Here is a 24,048-nt window from a genome sequence, read left to right on the forward strand (position 1 = left end):
AGCCTAAAGGCACAGATGGACATTTGAACAGCTTCAGTTCCTCTCTTCTACTTCTTCCTATGTGTACGGAAGAGAAATATGTCAGCTCAATGTCAGTTTGACTCATAGATCACACTGGTCAGTGACATATGATTTTGACTCATCATTGGGATTCTCAAGAAGTGAGTGCAGTGGAATACCTAATAAATATGTCATCTTAGTTTGACTTCGCTTGCCAATGGCTCATAAAATACATGGCATGAATGGTTCTTTGATCATTTACAGACGTGCAAATTAGAAACAAGAACAATCATGTAAACCGAGTGACACAATTTTGTTAATGACCTAAACTTTTATCTGTAAATGACTTCAATTTTTTCTTCAGGTTTATGTATAATATTTAATTTACATAGTTATCCAATAACTTAATGTAAAAAAAAAAAAAAAAACAATTAAAAAAATAATATTTTTTTTATTTGTTAAATATATATATATATTAATCTAATGCAGTGTAAAACAAAATATAAATTATTTAAATTATAAATAAACATATGCATATAGCTAAACATATATAAACATATATATATATATATATATATATATATATATATATATATATATATATATATATATATATATATATATATAAACTATTTTTTTTAATTTGTTATATATATTAATCTAATGCAGTGTAAAACAAAATATAAATTATTTAAATTAAAAATAAACATATGCACTACCATTTTATTTATATTTGTTATATATTATACATATATGATACATAATCCAAATGTAGATAATGTAACAAACAGATTTAATATTAATTTAAACTATACCTCTCTCTCTCTCTCTCTCTCTCTCTCTATATATATATATATATATATATATATATATATATATATATATATATATATATATATATATATATATATATATAAAAGAAAGTTACCAACTTTTTTTTTCAATAAGTGTATTTAATCTTTTCTCTGCTTTTTACAGTCAAACACAAGGACTAATGCCACTGATGTCCGTCTAGTTGCCAAAGCCACAGACAACCTTCTGGAGAGCCTGGGATCACTGGCTGTGGAGGTAGACCTCATATTATTCACTTACTATTGAAGTCTGTTAGTTTATCACTACAGACAAGGCAGAATGTTCCTGAGCAGTCCTGCAAACTGTCAAAGAAATGCATGTGAACGTTGTCTATAATAATTCAAGCTGCACACAGTAAGACTCTAAAATCATCCCATAAGAGTAAAAGTGACATTTAATGGCGAGGACAACTGCTGGGCATGTGACGCAGCAGTAAATGTGTCACACAGGGCCTGTATGTGTCGATGGGTTCGGTAATGTCTCATTTGCCAGCTGTAGCAGTGCACAGTGGGAGGGAGACAAAGTTGTTTCAGCTCCCAACTGAACAGATATACAACCAACCAAGCACAGCTGAACAAGCATCCAGAGAGAAAGTAACAATCTACTCAGCAGTCAGTTTCCAAAAACCCCAATAAAGACATTTGCTTAACGGAGTGAGATGGGTGTTCATGACCTGTTTGTCCATACAAAAGCCCCTCTGTTTTCTGCTCAGCTGAGAGGGAAATATTTGGCTACGGGTCTAAGTGAATGAAGCAACCCACTGCTCTGGTTTGCTGGCTCACTTTCACGTTTGAGATGGATGGTGAATTCTAGGAAACTTTCAGTGTGTTGGAGTGCAGAAAACATTGTCTTGATCGGTATTTTTGTAAAAACTTGAAAAGCAAAATTACAGAAGAGATATGGAAATAATATATATTTCTATATGGAATATATATATATATATATATATATATATATATGTGTGTGTGTGTGTGTGTGTGTGTGTGTGTGTGCGTGTGTGTGTGTGTGTGTGTGTGTGTGTGTGTGTGTGTGTGTGTGTGTAACAATAATGTTCAAAATGTTGGAATAATTAATAGTATTCAATTCTGTTTTCTGTTTTAATATGTTGTCAAATGTAATGTATTCCTGTGATTGCAAAGTAGAATTTTCAGCCTCATTACTTAAGTCTTCATTTTAATATGCTATATAACTAATTTGCTGCTCAAGAAACATTTCCCATTATTATCATTGCTGAAAACAGTTGTGCTGCTTACTACTTTTTTGTTTTTCAAGATTCTTTGATAAAAAGTTTTTCATTTTTTTCATTTGAAATGGAAATCTTTTGCAACATTAGAAATGTCTTTAATGTCACTTTTGATTAATTTAATGTTATTGCAGAATAAGCTTGGTTGTCAAAGCATTTTGAATGGCTGTGTCATGATTTCCACAAAAATTTTAAGCAGCAAAAACATCTTTGGTGCAAACATTTCTTGTGCACCAAATCAGCTTATTAGAGTTTGTTCTACTTATTCTGAAAATAGGAAAAAAGAAAAGCAGTTTGCATATTTTTCCCCTCTGTACAGCTTTGTGATATTAAGATAGCATTTTATTCCTTCTTGATTTCCTGCTCTCTCCCCCTCAGTTTGAGTGTTTTGTTTTGCAGTAGGACATCTGTTGCACCCTCCGCCCTCCATTCTCTGTGCACAAAATTAGCAGCATGTGACTTGTTTGCTTGCTGAGTCAGATCCGTAAGGCTCACATGGTTTGATCTTGTAAAATTTTATCCAGACCTGCATTAAAATGATTGACCCGGAGATCATTCTCTACTCAGTCAATATCTTCATAATAATAACCTACTGTTTCCTGCCTACTATTGTTTTAGTTTAACTGTAAGTACTACTGTATGTACTCTGTGTAGATACTGTCTACTACAGTTAAAGCAAGAGTAGTGTGCTTAGCAAAACATGTCTGTATTTCTCTTACTTTCAAAGATTCAAGTTTACTTGAGATTGAAAAAGCACCTATAGGAAAGGAAAATCACTAATAAGATGTTTCAGTCGTTTTTCTTAAACAGCAATCAGATTACATGAAGACACACTTGAGACCTTTCCTTAAGATTAATAAAATTAATTTAAAAAAATCTAAGTTTTATTGGGGCAGTTGGGTTTGTTCGAACATGAAATGTCATGACCAGCACAGAATAACATTTCTTTTCCTGTCAGCCAACCACGAAAAGCAAACCTCCCAGCTTAATAGTGCATTTATGATAGACTTTGATTTTCTTTTTAACAAAATCCTTTGCGCGTTGAAAAAGCAGAACCAGCTTTTCATGGGAGGGTTTGTTTGTCTAAAGCGAGATGTGTTAGGCTTGACAGGCCCTAGGGCCATTTGTGTATCGATTCAGAAAAAAAAAAATACCATATGAGTTTGGATCTACATGAGGGTGAGAAAGTGATGAGAGAATTTACATTTTTTGGTTCAACTTATTGTTTTAAGATGCATACCAATTTAATATTAAAAAAACGACATGTCTGTTTAACAAACTAACTGAAACCTCTTAAGTAAATTTGTTATGTGATTATTACAATTGTATCCTCTGTCTTTTTTTTTTTAGCTGGCCAGTATGAGGAGCTGGAGTGACCTGCGAAACGAAATCTTGTTTCTGACAGAAAACGCCACCGGCTCACCGAGTCTGATGTACCAGGCTGTGTCCCGAATCGTGTGTGGACATCCAGAAGGCGGCGGCCTCAAGATCAAATCCCTCAACTGGTACGAGGACAGCAACTTCCAGGCACTGTTCGGCAGCCACAACGACAGTGATGACGAACCCGTTTCAGTCTATGACAACACCACCAGTACGTCCACCACATATGAAGTATGATGCAGAGTATGTGACATTAAATGAAGGCTCGATTGTTCTTTAATGCAGATTCTCATGTATTGTGCTCCTAGCTCCGTACTGTAACAACTTCATGAAGAACATGGAAGCCAGTCCCATCTCTCGAATGATCTGGAGAGCATTGAAACCTCTCCTGATGGGGAAGATCCTCTACACGCCACACAGCCCTGCAACACAGAAGATCATTCATGAGGTAAACTTCCAAAAAAAAAAAAAAAAACACATATGTACATGGTACTTTAGGATTTGTTGATTAACACCCTTGTTCTTTCCCAGGTCAACAAGACGTTTCAGGAGCTCGGAATTCTACGAGATTTAGGAGGAATGTGGGAAGAAGCCAGACCGAAGGTTTGGAATTTCATGGAGAACAGTGAAGAAATGGATCTGATGCGGGTATGATATGCCTTATTACTGCTTGCATGTGGCTGAAAGTTGCAGTGCAAAACTGGAACTAGTCAACATTACCAATGTTGAAGCTCAGTCTAATTTCCATTTCTTTGTTTGTCCAAACACAGACGCTTCTTCGAAACAATGCCACTGCTAGTTTTTTCAGTGCCCAGTTGGCTGGGACTCAGTGGAGCGTGGAGGATGCTATAAGCTTCTTGTCCAAGCACTCCGAGGACACGCGTCCCCATGGAACAGCGTTTACATGGCGGGACATCTTCAATGAGACGGACCAGGCCATAATGAGCATATCCCGTTTCATGGAGGTCAGAACACCTCTCTTTCATGCTACCTTTTCCTTTTTTTCTCTCCTCCTACACATTTTTTCTATCTCATAATCCATCTGTCTCCCACATACAGTACACACTTTCACACAAACTACATCAACAACCAAACATGATTCCCATAGCACGTGCATGTCTAATACAGTCAAATAAGATCAGCTCACTAATTAATAATTAATAAAGACACATTGTGATTTAATGGTGTTGTTTTTTTTGTTTTTTTTTACAGTGTGTAAACCTGGATAAACTTGAACCTGTTAGCACAGAGGAAAAACTGGTGAAAGAGTCCATGGGCCTCCTGGATAACAGAAAGTTTTGGGCGGGAATTGTGTTTCTGGACGTTCAGTCCAACAGCTCTGAACTTCCCCCGCATGTCAATTACAAGATCCGCATGGACATTGACAACGTGGAGCGCACAAACAAGATTAAAGATGGGTACGTCTTTGTTTTCTTTCCTTAATTGTCCAATGATGGAGACAGAATAGATAGAATGCTGTAAAATCACATGCTTATTGTGTTTTTGTTGCCAGGTATTGGGATCCCGGTCCCAGGGCTGATCCGTTTGAGGATTTGCGGTATATTTGGGGAGGATTTACTTACCTTCAGGATGTAGTTGAACACGGCATCATCAGAGCGGTTACCGGGACCAAAGAGAAGACCGGTGTTTACATCCAACAGATGCCTTATCCATGTTACGTAGATGATATGTAAGCATTCCCCTGCAAACTATGAAGGGAATGTCATTAAACTATTCCCCCTTCGAAGGAAAAAATGCATGCTTGTCCAGACTGCTTTATGCTGGTCTTTCTGTATGTTCTGTAACAGTAGGAACAGTTATTAAATATTCTGCTCTTTTCCTGTAGTTTCCTTCGCATTATGAGCCGTTCCATGCCGCTTTTCATGACTCTGGCCTGGATGTACTCGGTGGCCATCATCATCAAAGGTGTTGTCTATGAAAAGGAGGCCCGGCTAAAAGAGACCATGAGGATTATGGGATTGGACAATGGAATCCTGTGGTTCAGCTGGTTCATTAGCAGCCTCATCCCTCTTCTCGTCAGCGCAGGCCTGCTGGTTCTGCTACTCAAGGTACTAAAAAGCAGATCTTAAGACAGGTTGTTTTCTGGAGAGCACTTTTTTCCATTACAAAACACATTCAGTAGTCAGTTTTATTATTACAAATTATTTATACTTTATTGCAATTTAGATTTTTTTCTGACTTTTTTTTCTGTCAGAGGAATGCCTAATGACCATTATTCTTCCATCATCCCTTAGTGTTATTTGATCTGAATACTTTTTTTATTATTATTGTACTACTTATCATTATAGCAACAACAATAATTATATTGTATTATAAGTATTAGTAAAACTATTACATGGGAAAAAAACTGAAAAAAGAAACAGCTGAAATGTTTACATTTTGCCTTAGCAAGGAACTAATATAAAATAAATTGATTTACTAAAATTACTAAACCTGAAATAAAATATTTATTAAAGATAAATTGAAATATGAAAATGAATAAAATATTAAATATTGATAATATAAAAGATAAAGGCTAATTCAAAATATTGATAAATAGTACTACTATAATATTAAATACAGTACAGTAACACCAATATTTTTACTATTATTAATGTTATTTTAGTATCTTTGAGATACTATTATAGTTTTTATTAACATTTTTAATATTTTATTAATATTTCTATTTTCATTTTTAGGTTTTGGTAATTTTGTTTTACATACAGGTGCTGGTCCTATAATTAGAATATCGTCAAAAAGTTTATTTATTTCACTTATTCCATTCAAAAAGTGAAACTTGTATATTATATTAATTCATTACACACAGACTGATATATTTCAAATGTTTATTTTTTTTAATTTTGATGAAATTCTAATTATAGGACCAGCACCTGTATATGTGTGTGTGTGTATGTGTGTGAAACAAAAACTACTACTTTTTATTCATTTTTATTTCTTAGTTGTATATTTAAACTATAGCCTGTAGTTACCATGATTAATATTATTCATTGTAATAATGATTATTATTCATTATGTGGCATTTTTTAAGAAATCATCATTAACAGAAGCAAAACAGTTAATAAACCTGATTTATTTTACCTTTCCAGATGGGTAATCTCCTGCCCTATAGTGACCCCGGCATAGTCTTCCTCTTCCTCGGGTCATTCGCCGTGGTCACCATCATGCAGTGTTTCCTGATCAGTACAGTGTTTGCACGTGCCAACCTGGCAGCGGCTTGTGGGGGCATTATCTACTTTACCCTCTACTTGCCTTATGTGCTCTGTGTGGCTTGGCAAGACTACGTGGGCTTCAGCGCCAAAATCATTGCTGTAAGTTTATGACCATCTGCAAAACAATTGTTAAAAATATCAGTTACAAAGTGCAAATGTGTGCAGCATCATCGATTGTTGGCCAAGTGCATTAGGTTATCGTACAGTATATTGCATAAGGAAACTAATTTATACTGCTCTCCTTATCTAAAATGACCTACGGGTGCCATGAGAATGTCTTAACTGTAAAATCGCACTTTAAACCCATTGTAGGCTTTGGTTCCTGTCACTAGATTACAAGGAATCTTCTCTGGGGTGTTCCTGTTTAAACTAGATAAATTCTAGAGACAAATTAAAGATCTGGGCGACAAACACAACAGTCTAGTTAGAGGTGAGCAAGCGCTGAAGAGTACATGAGATTACTTTGTCCAAGGCATTTAACCCTAGGCTGTTCTGAGGCGGATTGATCCTGGGCAGTTACCTGGTCTAGTTTTCCAGTAAAATATCTAAACTTTCTTTATTCACAATTTACTTGTGAACCAAAAAACATGACTAACATTTTATGTGTACTTCAGGGAGGAAAAAAACACCACCACTTACATCTAATTTGGTTGTGTCCACAGAGCTTACTGTCTCCAGTGGCGTTTGGATTTGGCTGTGAGTATTTTGCCTTGTTTGAGGAGCAAGGTGTGGGCATCCAATGGAATAACCTCTTCTCTAGCCCCGTGGAAGAAGACAACTATAACCTCACCACCTGCCTCATCCTTATGTACTTTGATGCCTTCCTGTATGGGGTCATGACGTGGTACATTGAGACCGTGTTCCCGGGCCAGTATGGCATTCCCAGGCCATGGTACTTCCCTTTCACTAAATCCTACTGGTTTGGAGAGAGCAACACAAACAAAACTGCAGTTCATGGAAAGAAGAGCAATGCTGGGGGTAAGTTTTTTTTTAAAATATATATAAGGGATACACCAATATTAAAAATCTGAACTGATGATTATTTTCATGTTTTGGTCGAATACTGATTAAAAAGCTTAAAAAACTATACTATTTTGGAGAGGCGGTTAATATTAACAAGCCACTGGTACGTGTAGCTATGTTTAATAACATATCTGGTTGAGTTTTTAATTAGATATAATCTTAAACAACAATTGATTCATTGTGTTTTGTGTTCATTTTTTTAAAGCCGTATGCACTGAAGAGGAACCCATTCACCTTGAATTGGGAGTTTACATTAAGAATCTTGTGAAGGTCTACCGTCATGGCAAAAAACTAGCAGTCGATGGCTTGACACTTGGATTCTATGAGGGGCAAATAACTTCTTTCCTAGGTCACAATGGAGCTGGAAAAACCACCACCATGTAAGTTCACATTTCAGTTTTTTTTTTCATAAAATAAATAAATAAATAAAATGTATTACTGTTCAAATTAGCATATTAGAATGATTTCTGAAGGAAGCATATGGATTAGAGTAATGGCTGCTTGGATTTAGTTTTTGTTGGTTAAAATATCTAACCCTCCAATTTGACTTCAATATTTTAGGTCTATCCTAACGGGCCTTTTCCCTCCCACTTCTGGCACTGCATATATAATGGGCAAAGATATTCGCTCAGAGCTCAGTTCGATCAGACGGAGCCTTGGAGTGTGTCCACAACACAACGTGCTCTTCAGCATGTAAGTGCTTTAATCAGGCCCTGCAAGAAAAATGATTTGAAAACAAGTCACATATAAGTTGATGGTAAGGTTGTATAAATCATTTCTGTATATGCTAATCAACCTTTGCTTGGCCTTGTGTATTTCAGGTTGACAGTAGAAGAGCACATCTGGTTCTACGGCCGTCTGAAGGGTCTGTCTGAGGAGGAAGTGAAGGCTGAGACAGAGCAGATTCTGACTGATACCGGCCTTCCACACAAACGCAAATCCAGGACCAGCCAACTGTCCGGTGTGTGGCATTATGACCTCTGAAATTCTGGTTTGTTAGTTGTTTGATTTGTTGCAAACTTACATTTTTGTGCTCCTTAGGTGGTATGCAGAGGAAACTCTCGGTAGCCCTTGCTTTTGTTGGAGGGTCAAAGGTTGTTATTCTGGACGAGCCCACCGCTGGTGTGGACCCATACGCTAGAAGAGGCATCTGGGATCTTCTTCTGAAGTATCGTGCAGGTAACTACCCCCATTTGTTTTGTATTTAAAAACAAAGAAGATGCCATCAGATCGTATTGAATCATTGTGGACTTTTGGTATTTTTTAGGTCGGACTATCATTCTTTCCACCCATCATATGGATGAAGCAGATATTCTGGGTGATCGTATTGCTATCATCTCCCATGGAAAGCTTTGTTGTGTGGGATCTTCGCTCTATCTTAAAACTCAACTGGGAACTGGATACTATCTTACCTTGGTGAAGAAAAACACTGAGCCTTCTCTCAGTTCTTGCAGGAACTCAGGCAGCAATGTGTCCTTTGTTAAAAAAGTGAGTACATTTCAGTTTGCAAAAGCACCCAAGGAAAACATGTATTAGTTGTTATGCTAATATTTTAAACACTGTTGTTTCATTGGTTTTCTAGGATGACAATGCGTCCGAGAACAGTTCGGATGCTGGTCTAGGAAGCGACCAAGAGAGCGAAGCCGCCACAGCGATTGGTAAGACACCACCGGACCTCAAGCTTTAAAATGATGGATTACTTTTTCAGTTCATCACATACTAACTGAATCTTCACTAAAGTTTTCACTTTGTTCAATATGTTCTGCAGGAACTACATGGCCCGAATCTCCCGTTATTCCTGTCGATGTAGCCCTCATCTCCAGTCTAATCCTGAAGCATGTTCCCGCTGCCCGTATGGTGGAAGACCTTGGTCATGAGATCACATATGTGTTGCCGTACGAGTCTGCCAAAGATGGTGCATTCGTTGAGCTCTTCCATGACCTGGATGATCGCCTCGCTGACCTCTGCATTTCAAGCTATGGCGTCTCAGATACTACACTTGAAGAGGTACGTTTAGCTTGTCTTGGCTTTTATCTGTCAAGAAAAGGTTTAGGATGCTTGCAGTGATTTTTGACAACATGTGCAAGTTACTAATGATAGTACTTGTTTGTCTTTATAGATATTCCTTAAAGTGGCAGAGGACAGTGGAGTTGACACAGAAATAATTTCTGGTAAATGTTTACCTCACTATTAGCTCTCTAGTAAATGGAATGAGCGGTTAAAAGACGAAAATCCAGAAAAGATCTAATCTTGTATTATTAATTTTGTTAGATGGAACTGTACCAGTGCGCAGACATAGACAGCACGCATTTGGTGTTGACCACCAGAGCTGCCTCAAACCCCTAACTGAAGATGATAACTTTGACGGCAACGACTCTTACGGTGATCCAGGTAGACCTTGAGATCCTAAAACATGTATACTGTATCATTACAGTAGAGTGAGCCAAATATCAGTTTAATTTGTTAAATGTGCCGTTGATATATTTGATTGCCAGAATCGAAAGAGACAGACTATTTGAGCGTTTCCAATGGGAAAGGATCATATCAGGTTAAAGGTTGGAGTTTGAAGAGGCAACAGTTTGTGGCCTTGTTGTGGAAGAGATTGCTGTATGCTCGGCGCTCAACGAAAGGCTTCTTTGCACAGGTAAAGAAATTAGAAATATAGTCAATTAAAAAACTAAACTTAGGCTGTAAGTAGATCATAGAAACGGTTAGTGTCAATGGTTTCTATGATTCCCAAAAACAACATAAGCCTAAGTAGACTGTATGCACTACAAATTTTTGGGAAACATACTGCATGTCGGTACAGTTCAGTTTTGATCAACTCACTTGGATTCTCTTTGCAGATTGTTCTTCCCGCTGTGTTTGTGTGCATCGCGCTGGTGTTCAGTCTTATTGTGCCGCCATTCGGAAAATATCCCAGCCTGGCTCTTAATCCATGGATGTATGAAGAACAGTTTACGTTCATCAGGTATGACAAGGACAACATGCTCTACTTGACATATAATTTAAAATGCTTGCAAGGAACCATTTAGATTAAATATGGTCTTTCTTTGTGACAGTGATGATGCTCCACATGATACAAGCACACAAAAATTACTCAATGCTTTGTTAGATGATCCTGGCTTTGGAACACGATGCATGGAAGGAGAACCAATTCCGTAAGTAACTTGCAGTATATGAAACTTTTTGTAACTGCTATTATTTTCAATTCAGTAAAAAACGAAGCTTGTCTTCTCCCATGTTTTCAGTGATGCTCCCTGTACAATGGGCGATGAGGAATGGTCTAGTCCAGAAGTGGCAGAAAGCATGATGGACATTTTCACATCAAAAAACTGGACCATGGACAACCCATCGCCCGCTTGTGAGTGCAGCTGTAATGGCAAAAAGAAGATGCTCCCAGAATGCCCTGCTGGTGCAGGTGGACTGCCACCTCCTCAGATTAAGATCAGTGAGATTGAGACCCTCCAGAACCTGACGGGACGAAACATCTCAGACTATCTAGTGAAGACCTATGCACAGATCATTGGGAAAAGGTATTGCCTGATTGTCTATCCACATGAACTGAAATAGTTTAGCAGCATCATTTAACACATTAAAGGATTGTTTCTTTCATAGCTTAAAGAACAAGATATGGGTGAATGAATTCAGATATGGAGGATTTTCATTGGGCGCTAGAAGCACTCAGGTACTTCCTCCTGCTGAGGAGATTGATGATGCCATCTCCAGAGTCAGGGACATCTTCCAACTGGGGAAGGTGAGCCAAAATGTTAGGAATTTGGGAAATGAATCAAATATTTCTCAGGAATAGTGCATTAAGCGTTTCTTATCCTACTCTTTTAGGACTCCGGATCAGCGACCGACCGTTTCTTGAAAAGCCTGTCTGCCTTCATCAATGGACTGGACACCAAGAACAATGTCAAGGTGAGTGACAATTGGATGAATGCCATTTCTATTTTATATTTTAAATAAATCTACTTGGAATGATCTTTATTGGCATTTTTGTTTTCAGATATGGTTCAATAACAAGGGCTGGCACAGTATTGGAGCTTTCCTCAATGTAATGAACAATGGTATCTTTCGTGCCAGCTTACCACCTGGCAAAGACCCGCGTCAGTTTGGCATCACTACATTCAACCATCCACTCAATCTGACCAAGGAACAGCTTTCTCAAGTGGCCCTGTAAGCATTGAAACATTGATTAAAATTAAATGTAAATGGCGTTAAGTGCATTGGTCATTTTTTTCTAATCTCTGAACCCTGATTTTGGCATTTCAGAATGACTACCTCAGTGGATGTGCTGGTTTCCATCTGTGTGATCTTCGCCATGTCCTTTGTCCCCGCCAGCTTTGTTGTCTTTCTCATTCAGGAGCGAGTCAATAAGGCCAAGCACATGCAGTTTATCAGTGGAGTTCAGCCATTGCTCTACTGGCTGGCCAACTTTCTCTGGGATATGGTGAGTGTCTGGTTTTGCTCTCAAATCTCATAATGCACCACTCACCTACTTGTCTGCTGATCCGAAAATTCTAATGCACATTTCTGTCTATTTTCTGGTACAGTGCAATTATGTCGTCCCTGCTACTCTGGTGATCGTGATCTTTGTGTGCTTTCAACAAAAAGCCTATGTCTCCACCAGCAACCTGCCTGTTCTTGCCCTTCTACTGCTTCTTTATGGGTAAAAAAAGACAGATCAAGACATTCACTTATATCAAAAGTACCAGCTCAATATAGTGATAATTTATGTAGGTACTGACAATATATATTCCATAATCAGTAAAAGAAAAAACAAGTTTAAACTATATTTATAAAAAAAAAAAAATGTATAAAGTACGGGGAAAAAACAGATTATGAAGAATGTTTGGGGTCAATTTTTTACGAAAATTTCTAATAGAAATATAATAAATATAGGAGGAAAAACATTAAAAAGCATATTTTTTTTGAAGTGAATATGAAATAGAGATGGGGGGGGGGTGATTATATAGTATGTTTAGGGACATTTTTGAAGAAAATGTAAAACGGTAAAAATAGAAAAAAAAATTAATTATTACAAACAAATTTTTAAGTATAATTAAAAAAACAAACATCACATTATAAATTATGTTTGGGTATATTCTCTCAATAAATTGTGAAAGAAATGGAATATAACAAACAAAATACAAAAATACAAAGTACTTATAAGTACATTTTCTGATGAAGATATGAAATATAATAAACGTAAGAAAAAATTAATTATAAAGTACATATAGGTACATCTTCTGAAGATAATGGAAAATAAATTGAATATAAAATAAGTCACATATCAAATAAATATAGAACATATTCATATATCTGGTGTGTGTATATATATATATATATATATATATATATGGTATGTTTAGATATATTTTCAAAAGAAGATGTGAGTGGTGCTTGTCTTTTAAAAAATATGTCTCTTAGATAGTTCCATCCCTGGACATGGCTGGGGGTCCCACATGGGGCCTTTTTGTATTTCCTTTATTGAAAGAGCACCCCCACATCTACTGTATGTGTAAATTCTGCAGATATGGAAAGATCCCTTTGGGGCCCTGTATGGGATTATACATTATACTTCACAAAGCACACAATCTGGTAATCTTCCTGAGCAAAACGCCCTCCCTCATGTCTCTATGTTACTGCAGTACCAAGATATGATTGGGGCCTGAAATGGGCCCTCAATACACTGCCAATTTGCACATAACCTTTTTCCCGGTAATAAATGCTTATTCTTGTCTCTCTTCAGATGGTCCATCACTCCTCTTATGTACCCAGCTTCATTCCTCTTCAAAATCCCTAGCACTGCTTATGTGGTTCTCACTAGCGTCAACATCCTCATTGGGATCAACGGCAGCGTGGCCACTTTTGTCATGGAGTTATTTGGAAATAATGTAAGAAGTTATTATTTTTTGGTTTTCATCCTAAATGTTATCTTGCTATTGCTATTCCTTACAGTAATTTACAAGCACATATAATGATTTCTAATCTCGTCATCCCCTGCTGCAGGAGATCGGTGGCATTAATGACATCCTGAAGAACGTTTTGCTCATCTTTCCACATTTCTGCCTTGGCCGAGGTCTCATCGACATGGTGAAGAATCAGGCCATGGCTGACGCTCTGGAGAGATTTGGTAAGATTAGTAGCTTGCTCTGCTTTATATTAAAAAAAATTTTGGACACAGATATATACCAATACAAAGCAATGAAGTCCAGAGTTTGACCTCATAAGCTTGTTCTGCTTTGACTGTATTAACTGTAACTACTGCAAGGGTAAATATTACAGATGCTGAATGCTCTTACCTTACTAGGTGAAAACAGTTTCCGTTCTCCATTGGAGTGGGACATGGTGGGCAAGAATCTTTTTGCCATGGCTGTGGAAGGAGTGGTTTTCTTCATCATCACAGTCCTTATCCAGTATCGTTTCTTCTTTGAAGCCAAGTACGCAACATCACAAGATATTCTGAAACCAATTACATTAATATGAATTGCTAATGAAATTATGGATTAGATGATTTAGAAGATCTAATTTGATGGTATGATCAATTCTTGCAGGTCTTTAAGAGCCAAGTTGAGTCCGATTGGAGAGGAGGATGAGGATGTGGCCAGAGAGAGGCAGAGAATCATGAGTGGAGCTGGACAGGGAGACATTCTTGAACTCCGACAGCTCACTAAGGTCAGCAGAGATCCTCGGCTGATCATCACAGACATCAACTTTAGTATTTCACATTTAGTCAAATAAAGGGTGCCCTCTTAAAATCTGTCATCCTTTTCTTTTCCAGGTGTACAAGCGGAAACAGAAGCCTGCTGTTGATCGTCTATGTGTTGGTATTCCTCCAGGAGAGGTAATTCATGACAGCTGCCACATGAGAAGTCTCATCCGAATGAGTCACTCGTCTTGTCTACTGTAAGGCCACAAACTGACATCTTTCCTTTTTCTTTCAGTGCTTTGGTCTGCTTGGTGTAAATGGAGCTGGAAAGACCAGTACTTTTAAAATGCTGACCGGAGACTCTGTGGTCACCAAAGGAGAAGCATTCTTGGCTGGGAAAAGGTAAAGACAGTAATTATAACTAAAGTTACTTCCTTACTAAAGCTTAGTTTATATATATTTTGTAAAAAAATATATAATAAATAAATTATAATAAAAAAAAATATATATATATATAATTTTTTTTTATTATTATTAACACACACATACACTCACTGGTCACTTTATTAGATACACCTTGCTAGTATCAGGTTGGACCCCCTTTTGCCTTCAGAACTCTTTGTGGCATAGAGTCAACAAGGTGTTGGTAACATTCCTGAGAGATTCTGGTCCATATTGACATGATAGCATCATGCAGTTGCTGATAATTTGTCGGCTGCACATCCATGATGTAAATTTCCCATTCCACCACATCCCAAAGCTGCTGGATTGAGATCATTTTAGTAAAGTGACCTCATTAACATGTTCAAGAAACCAGTGTGAAATGATTTGAGCTTTGTAACATGGTGCATTATCCTGCACTATAGTCATAAAGGGATGGACATGGTCAGCAACAATACTCAGGTAGCTTGTGCCATTTAAACAATGCTCAGTTGGAATTAAAGGGACCAAAGTGTGCCAAGAAAATACCTCCCACACCATTACACCACCAGCAGCAGCCTGAACCGTTGAGACAAAGCAGGATGGATCCATGTTCTTTATGACAAATTCGGATCCTACCATCTGAATGTCACAGCAGAAATCGAGACTCAGCAGACCAGGCAACATTTTTCCGATCTTCTATTGTCCAATTTTGGTGAGCCTGTGTGAATTGTAGCCTCCGTTTCCTGTTCTTAGCTGACAGGAGCGGCACCCGGTGTGGTCTTCTGCTGCTGTAGGCCATCTGCTTCAGGGTTCGACGTGTTGTGCATTCAGAGATGGTATTCAGAGATTTGTATACCTTGGTTCTAGCAAGTCATTATTTGAGTTACTGTTGCCTTTCTATAATCTCTAACCAGTCTGTCCATTCTCCTCTGACATCAACAAAGCATTTTCATCCACACAACTCCCGCTCACTGGATATTTTCCTGACTATTCTATGTAAACTCTAGAGATGGTTGTGTGTGAAAATCCCAGTAGATCAGCAGTTTGGGTGTGTGTGTGTGTGTATGTGTATATATATATATATATATATATTTTATTATTATTATTTTTTAATAGGTCATAGGTTCATTTTACAATTCTGTGGATGCATTTTTTTGATGATGCTGCTTTTTCTTATTTCCAGTATACTCAGAGAAATAGATGAAGTACATCAGAACATGGGCTACTGCCCTCAGTTTGATGCCATCAACGATCTGCTGACAGGACGAGAACACCTGGAATTCTACGCCATCCTGCGTGGTGTACCTGAGAAGGAAGTTTGCGAGGTGAGCAGAGCATAAACTAACACCAGGATTTAAATATTGATTTACTATTCTTTAAATCATTTCATGTTATGAAATGTTTTGTGAGATTAACCACAATAGGAAGTGTTGTTAGTTTTACTAATGTGGTGTACCTTGGGCAGGTGGCAGAGTGGGGAATCAATAAACTGGGCCTCGTAAAGTACATGGACAAGAAAGCAGGAAGCTACAGCGGTGGCAACATGCGCAAACTCTCCACCGCCATATCACTCATTGGAGCCCCACCAGTGGTCTTCCTGGTATGTGCAACACACACATGTACACACAAAGAGACTTACACAACTGGCTCAAAGTCTTACGTTTCCTAGGGTGAAAGTCTGCAAACTAATCAACAAAAACAACATAAGTCTGGATCATATGACCACTGTTTGATTATTCTCTCAGCTGGGTTTCCCGCTCTGGTTGTATAAGGAGTTCAGGTCTAATAAACCCCTAGAGCTAAATTACCCTGAACTCTTTAGCCTTGGTCTTCAGAGAGGCATCATAGTGTGTGGATTACACAAAGATCACATAAGAACACTCAAGACTCAGCAAGCCTGTTTCGGTTCACTTGAGCGTGCAATACAATAGTGTGAGGGATGAGATGGTGTTCTTCCCGCCGATGTTGCTGTTCAGTGTGTGCTTCCTATGGCCGACTCTTGAGTCTTGCTGTGCTTTTGGTTACAGGACGAGCCCACCACTGGAATGGACCCCAAAGCACGCCGAGCATTGTGGAACTGCATCCACAGTGTCATCAAAGAGGGACGCTCTGTCCTACTTACCTCACACAGGTGCATTCACCAGACTTTTCCCAATACAATTACAATGTATGCGCTTAAACTGAACCCCAACAGTCTGCTAATGTTATAGATGAGCACATTAAGTGAGCTATTGCTAAAAATAAATGCTTACAGCTTTGATGAAAATATTGTTTTCCTCAAAAAATTTAATGTGTTTGTTTTTTAGATTAGATTGTTGCACTTTAGACTTCCATCAGCCAGCTATCACTGGGGGAAGTATTTCATCTGCTTTCTTCCATACTAACCCGTGTTCTGTTCTCTCTTAGCATGGAAGAATGTGAAGCGCTGTGCACCAGGATGGCCATCATGGTGAACGGCAGGTTCCGCTGTCTGGGCAGCGTCCAGCACCTGAAGAACAGGTAAGATCATGAATAATAGAGTGTAGCAGCCGGGTTCCACAAGTTACAAGCCCTTTTATTTTCTCCATTCGAGAATTGGATAGACAGACCTACCGTGATATATGGGGTTGTTCATTGATCATCTCTGCTTTGTTGAAGCTGTCAGTTCACATCATTCCAACTTATTTTTAAATAATCATGTGTAAGTGAAATTCTTGGTGGGAAAACTACATTAGGCCTACTCATGATTCTGCAGAGAAATCTCTTCCAGTCAGAGAACCAAAACAAGCAAACTGCCCCAAAAGAAAAATGTCTTAAATATTTACAATAATAATCGTACTTAAATATTTGTATATATGTGCATATTTTGCAATAAACATAAAATTTTATTCCTATATGCACTAGCAACACCAGCAACAAATCAATAGTTTTATAATTATCTGTCATTTTAATCATTTAGTCATTCCCATAGCTTCATAGGATTGAAGTTATTTCCCTCATTAAAGCCATTAAGTACAAATCTTTTTTTGTCCAATTTTTTTGGCTCCAAATCAAAGTTTGTAAATGTGATTCACCTCTTAGAAAGCTGGTCTGGTTCGTGGCTCAAACTATTTAAAAGAACAACGTGTTAGTTCTGCACACTATCAGCATCACTGAATTGCAAAAAATAAATGACTCAAATCAAGAACATTAAGCATAAAGCAAACATTGCTTTTTAGACGTGTCCAGGAGAGTTTTTTAATGCATATATATGACATCACTTTCTCCTCTTCTTGCAGATTTGGAGATGGGTACACCATCATTCTGAGGGTTGCGGGCCCAAATCCTGACCTGCAGCCGGTGATGAAGTTCATTGAGAGCGAGCTGCCGGGAAGCACCCTGAAAGAAAAACACCGAAACATGCTGCAATACCAGCTCCCCTCCTCCCTCACCTCCCTCGCTCACATCTTCAGCATCCTCGCTAAGAACAAAGAGTTTCTCAGGATAGAGGACTACTCCGTGTCCCAGACCACTCTGGACCAGGTGAGGGGGCATTTACAAATATGATCCCTACTGGGAACAAGAGGAAGTTAAAAAGCAGTCAACTGTTAAAAGGGGTAGTCATTGTTGACTCTTTCATGTCATTCAAACCTGTAGGACTTTATTTCTTTTTTTTTTCTATTTTGAAGAATGTAAGTAACCAAACAGTTTTGGGTCCCATTGACTTCCATTTTGTCCGTACTGTTTGGTTACCAACATTCTTCAAAATATCTTATTTTGTGTTTCACAGAAGAAAGAATGCCATACAGAGAGAGAGAGTAAATGATGACAGAAATGTTATTTCCAGGTTGACTATCTTTTAGGCACACGGCATATTAATAATATTCATTGAAGACATCAAAAAATGGTATCACAACAAGGTCTTTATAGTTAATTAAATTTGTGTGTGTGTGTGTCTTGCAGTGATTATTGAATACTCATCTTCCCAATCAACAGGTATTTGTTAACTTTGCCAAGGACCAAAGTGACGACCACTCAGAGAGCTCCATTCGTCGGAAAGAGACAGCGGTCAACATGGCCCTCCTGAGCCCTCTCTCTATTAAAGGGAACACGGAGAAGCCAATGGAAAGCTTTGTGTGAGCCAGAGTCCCTGTTTACACTAGATGCTAAGAAGCCAGTGGATCCCACATATTTCACAATGTTTTTGTGGCCTTTGAGCTGCAGTCCGTTGTTCTGACCTCTGTCTGAAGAGGAACGTCTTCACCGGTCAGCTGAGAGGCTGATACTGCAGCCGAGATACTCAATGCAAGTCAATGCAAAAGAAATTCAAAAGACTTCTCTCGTGTTTCTAACATGGCTGAATCCAAACTATGTTAGTCGCAGAGTTAAAAACTTGAAGCCATAATTTCTGGTGTATACTGACTGCACAGACTGCATTTTGCCTAGTCGCCAATATAGATCGATTTTCATCGTACAAGATAATCGGGCCGATGAAAAAATGCCAATGATCAATTTTTCAGGGTCAGTGTATTTGTGTTTTATTTTCTTAAGACTAGAAGACTCGGAATCACATGCTGAAGAATCAGAATCGTTTGCGTGGCTAAGGGCAGAACTGCAAATTGTACTGTTAAAATGATTTAGTTTTTAATATTTCATTATTTATAAACAAGCAATTGTTTTAGATGTTTTAAAAAGTCAGAAGGGCATTATTTTATAGGCTGTTCTATCCAAGAGTGCCTCATGTTATCTTTATGCATGCCTTTGTGCATGGGCAAAACAAAAAAGTGATTGATTTTTTTTTTTTAAGGTTTATTTTTTAAATAAAATTATAAATTAAAGTTTATACAAGTAAGCTTTACGGTTACAATATGTAACAAATACCTCGACTGACACAGTAATCCTAGGGGATGCTCCTGGATTTGCATGAACACCTTAGAAGGATTTCACTTAAAACATACCGATTATGTGCCTTCTTTAGTAAAAGGGCATCTGGTGTGTCCTTCATTGGATCTCTGGACCATTAAATACAGAAATCTACTAACACAACACTGATTCCAGCTGTATTACATAGCCGTTCATTACAGTAAGTGTGATCTGTCCATACATTGAGTTTGGATTGTTAAATCAGTATTTTGGATCTGGGATTGGCAACGGTGTTGTCTGTCTTTCATCCGAGCACTTTACCTGCTGTCTTAATTGAAATTTAATTTAATGTCAAAAAGTGTTAATCTCTTTGCACTGGAATCTCCACAGGCAATGTTTTTCAATTAATGTTTAATTTTGGTTTTGGTTCGAAAACCAAAACCGAAACCAAAGAACCAAAAAAAAAAAAAGACAAAATGTTTTAGTACCACAGTGATGTTCCTCATTTAATAACTGTTTACATTTCAAATGTGTGGCTGTGGATTGTCTGTTACTTGCTTTGAACAATTACTCAATTTACATAATAAAACATGACAATTCTACAACCCTAATTCTGTTTGATCTGTGACATCATATTGGAAAATTTAGGATATGAATTATTTTCAGTGTCAGTCTGCTTAAAATACATCTAATTGATGCAAGAAATGCAAATATAACACTGCTGAATTTATAAATGTTTTTATTACGTAAGCATTTATTGTAGAAAAGAATGACATGTTATGAAACACTGATGTAGTTCTGCAGTAGTTTGAGGATGGAAGTCTTCATGTGATGTAAAGCATTATTTTGATTCACAATAATTATTTGACCATTAGTCAAAACTTCTAAAGGAACTTGCTAGAATTAAATCTGTTTATCAGTTCACTTATCTCATGCACTGCATTAATCAAATTTTAAAGTCAAAGCATGAAGCCATGTTATTTGATTGGTGAGAAAGCACAGGGGAACATGAGTTTGTTCTTATGTGACACCAGGTACGCTGCACTCTCCCTTACTGGAGAAAAAATACAAACAGTAACCATAAAAAATGCAAACTGTAAACCATAAAAAATATATATATTTTTCTGAGACAAAAATTCCCAGAATGCTCTGATAATAATGATATGATAATGTAATGAGCTATATTTAAGATTTACCTGCTGCCACCACTCTGGCATCTTCATGAGATTTATGTCGTATTGCTGCCCGCTGGTCTGCGCTCTCAAACCACCATAAAACATGCACTGTGCATGGAAAGAAATATCAGAATATATACACACACACACACACACATACATATATATATATATATATATATATATATATATATATATTATTAATTTATTAAAAATACAGTAATATTGTGAAACATCATTATTTAAATGTTTTATGTTTAAATGTAATTTATTCCTGTGATGTTAAAGTTGAATTATGATTCACTATGAACTATAATACAGCATTTCAGGATTCTTTGATGACAAGAAAGTTCAAAAGAACTTTTTTAACATTATAAATGTCTGTACTGTCATCATCTTCATGAGTCCTTGATGAATAAAAAACTACTGACCTCAAACTTTTGAATGTTAGTGCAATATTTAAATTACAGGCTGCAACTCATTTTTATACATTTATACATTTATTTATCTGATTTCTTGTCTACTCACCTTGATTAAGCTGTCCAAATTCAGAATGAAAAACCCCAACTGCGTGGGCATATCCTGACCCTGTGTGGGTGCCCACTGCTGCCTGAACTGCCCTGCCCCACACTGCCGGACCGCCCGGCTTCATCTGGAAACTTGCCAGTTCGAAAACTCCTGCAGAAAAACAAACACAGTTATCTTTACAAAAAAGCTTTAGATAAATTCACCTAGAGCATTTGAAATCGGTGTATCTTTGTTTTGAACTGAATTTCTGAATGTTTATGACCATCTGAAATGGCAAAAGGGGGAATACTCAGGAAACTTCTGAAAATAGTACTTAGGGTCAGTCAAGAAGTTGTTAAAATGTTCTTTTCTTTTCCTTTTCTTATGTCTTACATCACTTACAGCACCATGTGAGCATGCATTGGTGCAGCTTTTAAAACCAATGCATGAATGTTAATGCACATTCTCACCTCCATCTTTGGGTGGCTTCTGAATTTTGCTCCAGGGTACGAGGTACGTCACCTCATTATCCTGAGAGCTCAGCATGGGCATTGCTTTAGAGATGTACTGCTCAATCCAGTTGGGGTCTTGAGCCAGGGCTGCCCGCACAGATGCCCGCTGGGCATAGCTGTCTAAACACCATTACAGCAAAGACAGAGAGTAGTGTGTGTTTTTAGACATTTTAAATAAAATAAATGCAAATTATCTTAGTAAGATTACTTGTTTACTGTATTAAAGCTAAGAGAGGATTTTATTTTTCCGGAAAATGCCAGTTAATTTTATCAAATTGGACTCAAACGTATTAATTCTGCTCACACAGGGTATAACTTCTAACCAAACAAATAAATAATATATATATATATATATATATATATATATATATATATATATATATATATATATATATTTTTTTTTTTTTTTTTTTTTTTTTTTTTTTTTTTTAAATCTTGAACACAAAAATGACCAGCGTACAGAAATTGCTATTAATACTTTTATTACCAAACACTAGATTAAATCTTTTTTATCAATTTATTTGCTTTCAATTTGCACAGATTTTGTTTTTCTTTCTGGAACTGATTAATCATTGGCCTCATTAATCTGAGTTTATGCACCTCAGTTCAACTATTATATTATTAAAATGAACCACTTTCCGCTCAAAAACTGAATCGCATAAAATCAGATCAGGATACAAAAAACTAAGTTAAAAAAATTAATCCAAGATTAAGAGATAATATAGCATTAATGAGAGCTTTACAAGCAAATTTTAAAAAGCTGGTCATTTTGACCAGGAAGAGGATTTTAAGCACAGCACAAGGGTTTTAAATAAGCATTTTACTTATTGATGAGTCCTATAAAGTTTTAAAATAATAAAATAGACATTTAAGACTTCAGCAATCCTTCTCACCATACTTCCAGATGTGGAAAACCTGATTGAGACCCCCATATTCCACACTCCAGTACCCGATGAGCTCTGAGTGGGCTGAACGCAGGTGGATCTTCTCACCGGTCAGTCTGAGGAAGGCAGTGTTGAGATGCGGCTGAATGTTATAGGTGCGGAGCTCATAGAAAGTTCCCTGCTGCTGCTGGGGTCCGGTGGAGACCGATGCCGCGGGCTGCTCAGGAGATGAAATAAAACAAACTGGTAGTGACACCATGTGATCATTATTGGAACTGTTCAACCGAAATATAAGTTCTACATTTGTCTGAATCTATTTGAACTATGAGATGAACTGACTCATTATAGAAATGGCAGCGTCTGCTTCTGTTTCTTTCTTATTTCAATTTCTGAAGGTTTTTAAGGCACAGCTACTCACCTCCCAGCCAAAAAAAATTAAATTAAATTAAATTAAATTAAATTCATGCATTTAGCAGACGCCTTTATCCAAAGCGACACAGGTGCATTCAGGCTATCAATTTTTACCTACCACGTGTTCCCAAAAAAAAAAAGAAAAAAACATGAGTATGTTTTAAAACCCTTGCAATTAAAGATAAACTGTACAAATGTTTAAGCTCAAACCGGTCCGTTCCCACTGCAGGACTGAGGTCAAATGATGTCCCAAATCCACTGGATTTATTTTAAAGCCAAACAACTCTATACTTATCTCTGTCCAAGGACATGTTAAAAACTGAACAGCAGACACATTTAGTATAAATATAGAAGGGTCAAAAAGTTTCTGACAGCACTGGGCCTTTTAAATATGGAAATGTAAGAAAGGTATTAAGTTCAAAGTCACTCTATCTTCACTCCGTGAACTCTTTTGTTTGCTTGCATGCTTTTGGACATTTGACCTTACTATAATCAATATATATGCATGAAGAATATGGGCCTACAACATTAATGCAATATTAGTTGTGTCTATTTGAGTTATTAAACTCTTTTGTAATGATTTCATTCTTTTGTAGCTCCGGACACTGCGACAGTGGAGGGGCGTCTGAGCCCCCTTCACACAGGTTCAGTGTCATCAGAACTCTCTGTAATGAAAACTTACTTTGATGAAAGTGAGCTATTTCCCACTGTGTAAAACTAGGTAACTCACCGTACGTCGGCTTTTCACAGACAGACAGTGTTCTGCGTGACGTGATGCGTTCCGGAAAATACCGCGTACTGGTATCATTTTACTGAACGTGAACGTGAACTGTACCTAATGCGTGATTGACAGCCAGATAAGACGTGCCGTTCGGAACGAAGTACACTACACTCAGAGTCAGTACGGAAGCCGAGAAGTACTGATCAAG

The 24,048-nt window shown here is 37.4% G+C and overlaps 2 protein-coding genes across 3 annotated transcripts in view; one reads left to right on the forward strand and one right to left on the reverse strand.

Moving 5' to 3' along the window:
- The window catches only part of LOC128027637 (phospholipid-transporting ATPase ABCA1), a 30,398-nt gene extending 10,157 nt beyond the window's left edge, over positions 1-20,241 (forward strand). For both annotated transcript variants that reach the window (XM_052615407.1, XM_052615408.1), the window contains exons 8-47: positions 979-1,068; positions 3,446-3,686; positions 3,784-3,923; positions 4,007-4,123; positions 4,246-4,440; positions 4,688-4,893; positions 4,989-5,165; positions 5,322-5,544; positions 6,583-6,804; positions 7,368-7,683; positions 7,934-8,108; positions 8,290-8,421; positions 8,550-8,689; positions 8,770-8,907; positions 8,996-9,216; positions 9,311-9,386; positions 9,497-9,735; positions 9,848-9,899; positions 10,000-10,119; positions 10,224-10,372; positions 10,575-10,699; positions 10,791-10,889; positions 10,980-11,264; positions 11,347-11,485; positions 11,572-11,652; positions 11,741-11,910; positions 12,007-12,184; positions 12,288-12,403; positions 13,487-13,631; positions 13,747-13,870; positions 14,048-14,177; positions 14,292-14,412; positions 14,519-14,581; positions 14,682-14,788; positions 15,993-16,134; positions 16,275-16,409; positions 16,837-16,940; positions 17,216-17,308; positions 18,067-18,310; positions 18,764-20,241. In XM_052615407.1, the coding sequence (XP_052471367.1) occupies positions 979-1,068; positions 3,446-3,686; positions 3,784-3,923; positions 4,007-4,123; positions 4,246-4,440; positions 4,688-4,893; positions 4,989-5,165; positions 5,322-5,544; positions 6,583-6,804; positions 7,368-7,683; positions 7,934-8,108; positions 8,290-8,421; positions 8,550-8,689; positions 8,770-8,907; positions 8,996-9,216; positions 9,311-9,386; positions 9,497-9,735; positions 9,848-9,899; positions 10,000-10,119; positions 10,224-10,372; positions 10,575-10,699; positions 10,791-10,889; positions 10,980-11,264; positions 11,347-11,485; positions 11,572-11,652; positions 11,741-11,910; positions 12,007-12,184; positions 12,288-12,403; positions 13,487-13,631; positions 13,747-13,870; positions 14,048-14,177; positions 14,292-14,412; positions 14,519-14,581; positions 14,682-14,788; positions 15,993-16,134; positions 16,275-16,409; positions 16,837-16,940; positions 17,216-17,308; positions 18,067-18,310; positions 18,764-18,907 (6,114 nt within the window). In that variant the 3' untranslated portion in view covers positions 18,908-20,241. The remainder of the gene's footprint in view (positions 1-978; positions 1,069-3,445; positions 3,687-3,783; positions 3,924-4,006; positions 4,124-4,245; positions 4,441-4,687; positions 4,894-4,988; positions 5,166-5,321; positions 5,545-6,582; positions 6,805-7,367; positions 7,684-7,933; positions 8,109-8,289; positions 8,422-8,549; positions 8,690-8,769; positions 8,908-8,995; positions 9,217-9,310; positions 9,387-9,496; positions 9,736-9,847; positions 9,900-9,999; positions 10,120-10,223; positions 10,373-10,574; positions 10,700-10,790; positions 10,890-10,979; positions 11,265-11,346; positions 11,486-11,571; positions 11,653-11,740; positions 11,911-12,006; positions 12,185-12,287; positions 12,404-13,486; positions 13,632-13,746; positions 13,871-14,047; positions 14,178-14,291; positions 14,413-14,518; positions 14,582-14,681; positions 14,789-15,992; positions 16,135-16,274; positions 16,410-16,836; positions 16,941-17,215; positions 17,309-18,066; positions 18,311-18,763) is intronic.
- Positions 20,242-20,352: 111 nt separating this feature from the next.
- On the reverse strand, positions 20,353-24,026 carry LOC128027639 (protein NipSnap homolog 3B). The gene is made up of 6 exons (XM_052615409.1): positions 23,850-24,026; positions 22,718-22,925; positions 21,783-21,944; positions 21,334-21,483; positions 20,827-20,913; positions 20,353-20,684 (listed from the first exon to the last, which is right to left on the reverse strand). The coding sequence occupies exons 1-6, from the start codon at positions 23,925-23,927 to the stop codon at positions 20,608-20,610; spliced, it is 762 nt and encodes a 253-aa protein (XP_052471369.1). The 5' UTR covers positions 23,928-24,026; the 3' UTR covers positions 20,353-20,607.
- Positions 24,027-24,048: the final 22 nt, after the last annotated feature.

This window comes from Carassius gibelio, chromosome A14, assembly GCF_023724105.1.
Source record: "Carassius gibelio isolate Cgi1373 ecotype wild population from Czech Republic chromosome A14, carGib1.2-hapl.c, whole genome shotgun sequence".
Lineage (NCBI taxonomy): Eukaryota > Metazoa > Chordata > Actinopteri > Cypriniformes > Cyprinidae > Carassius > Carassius gibelio.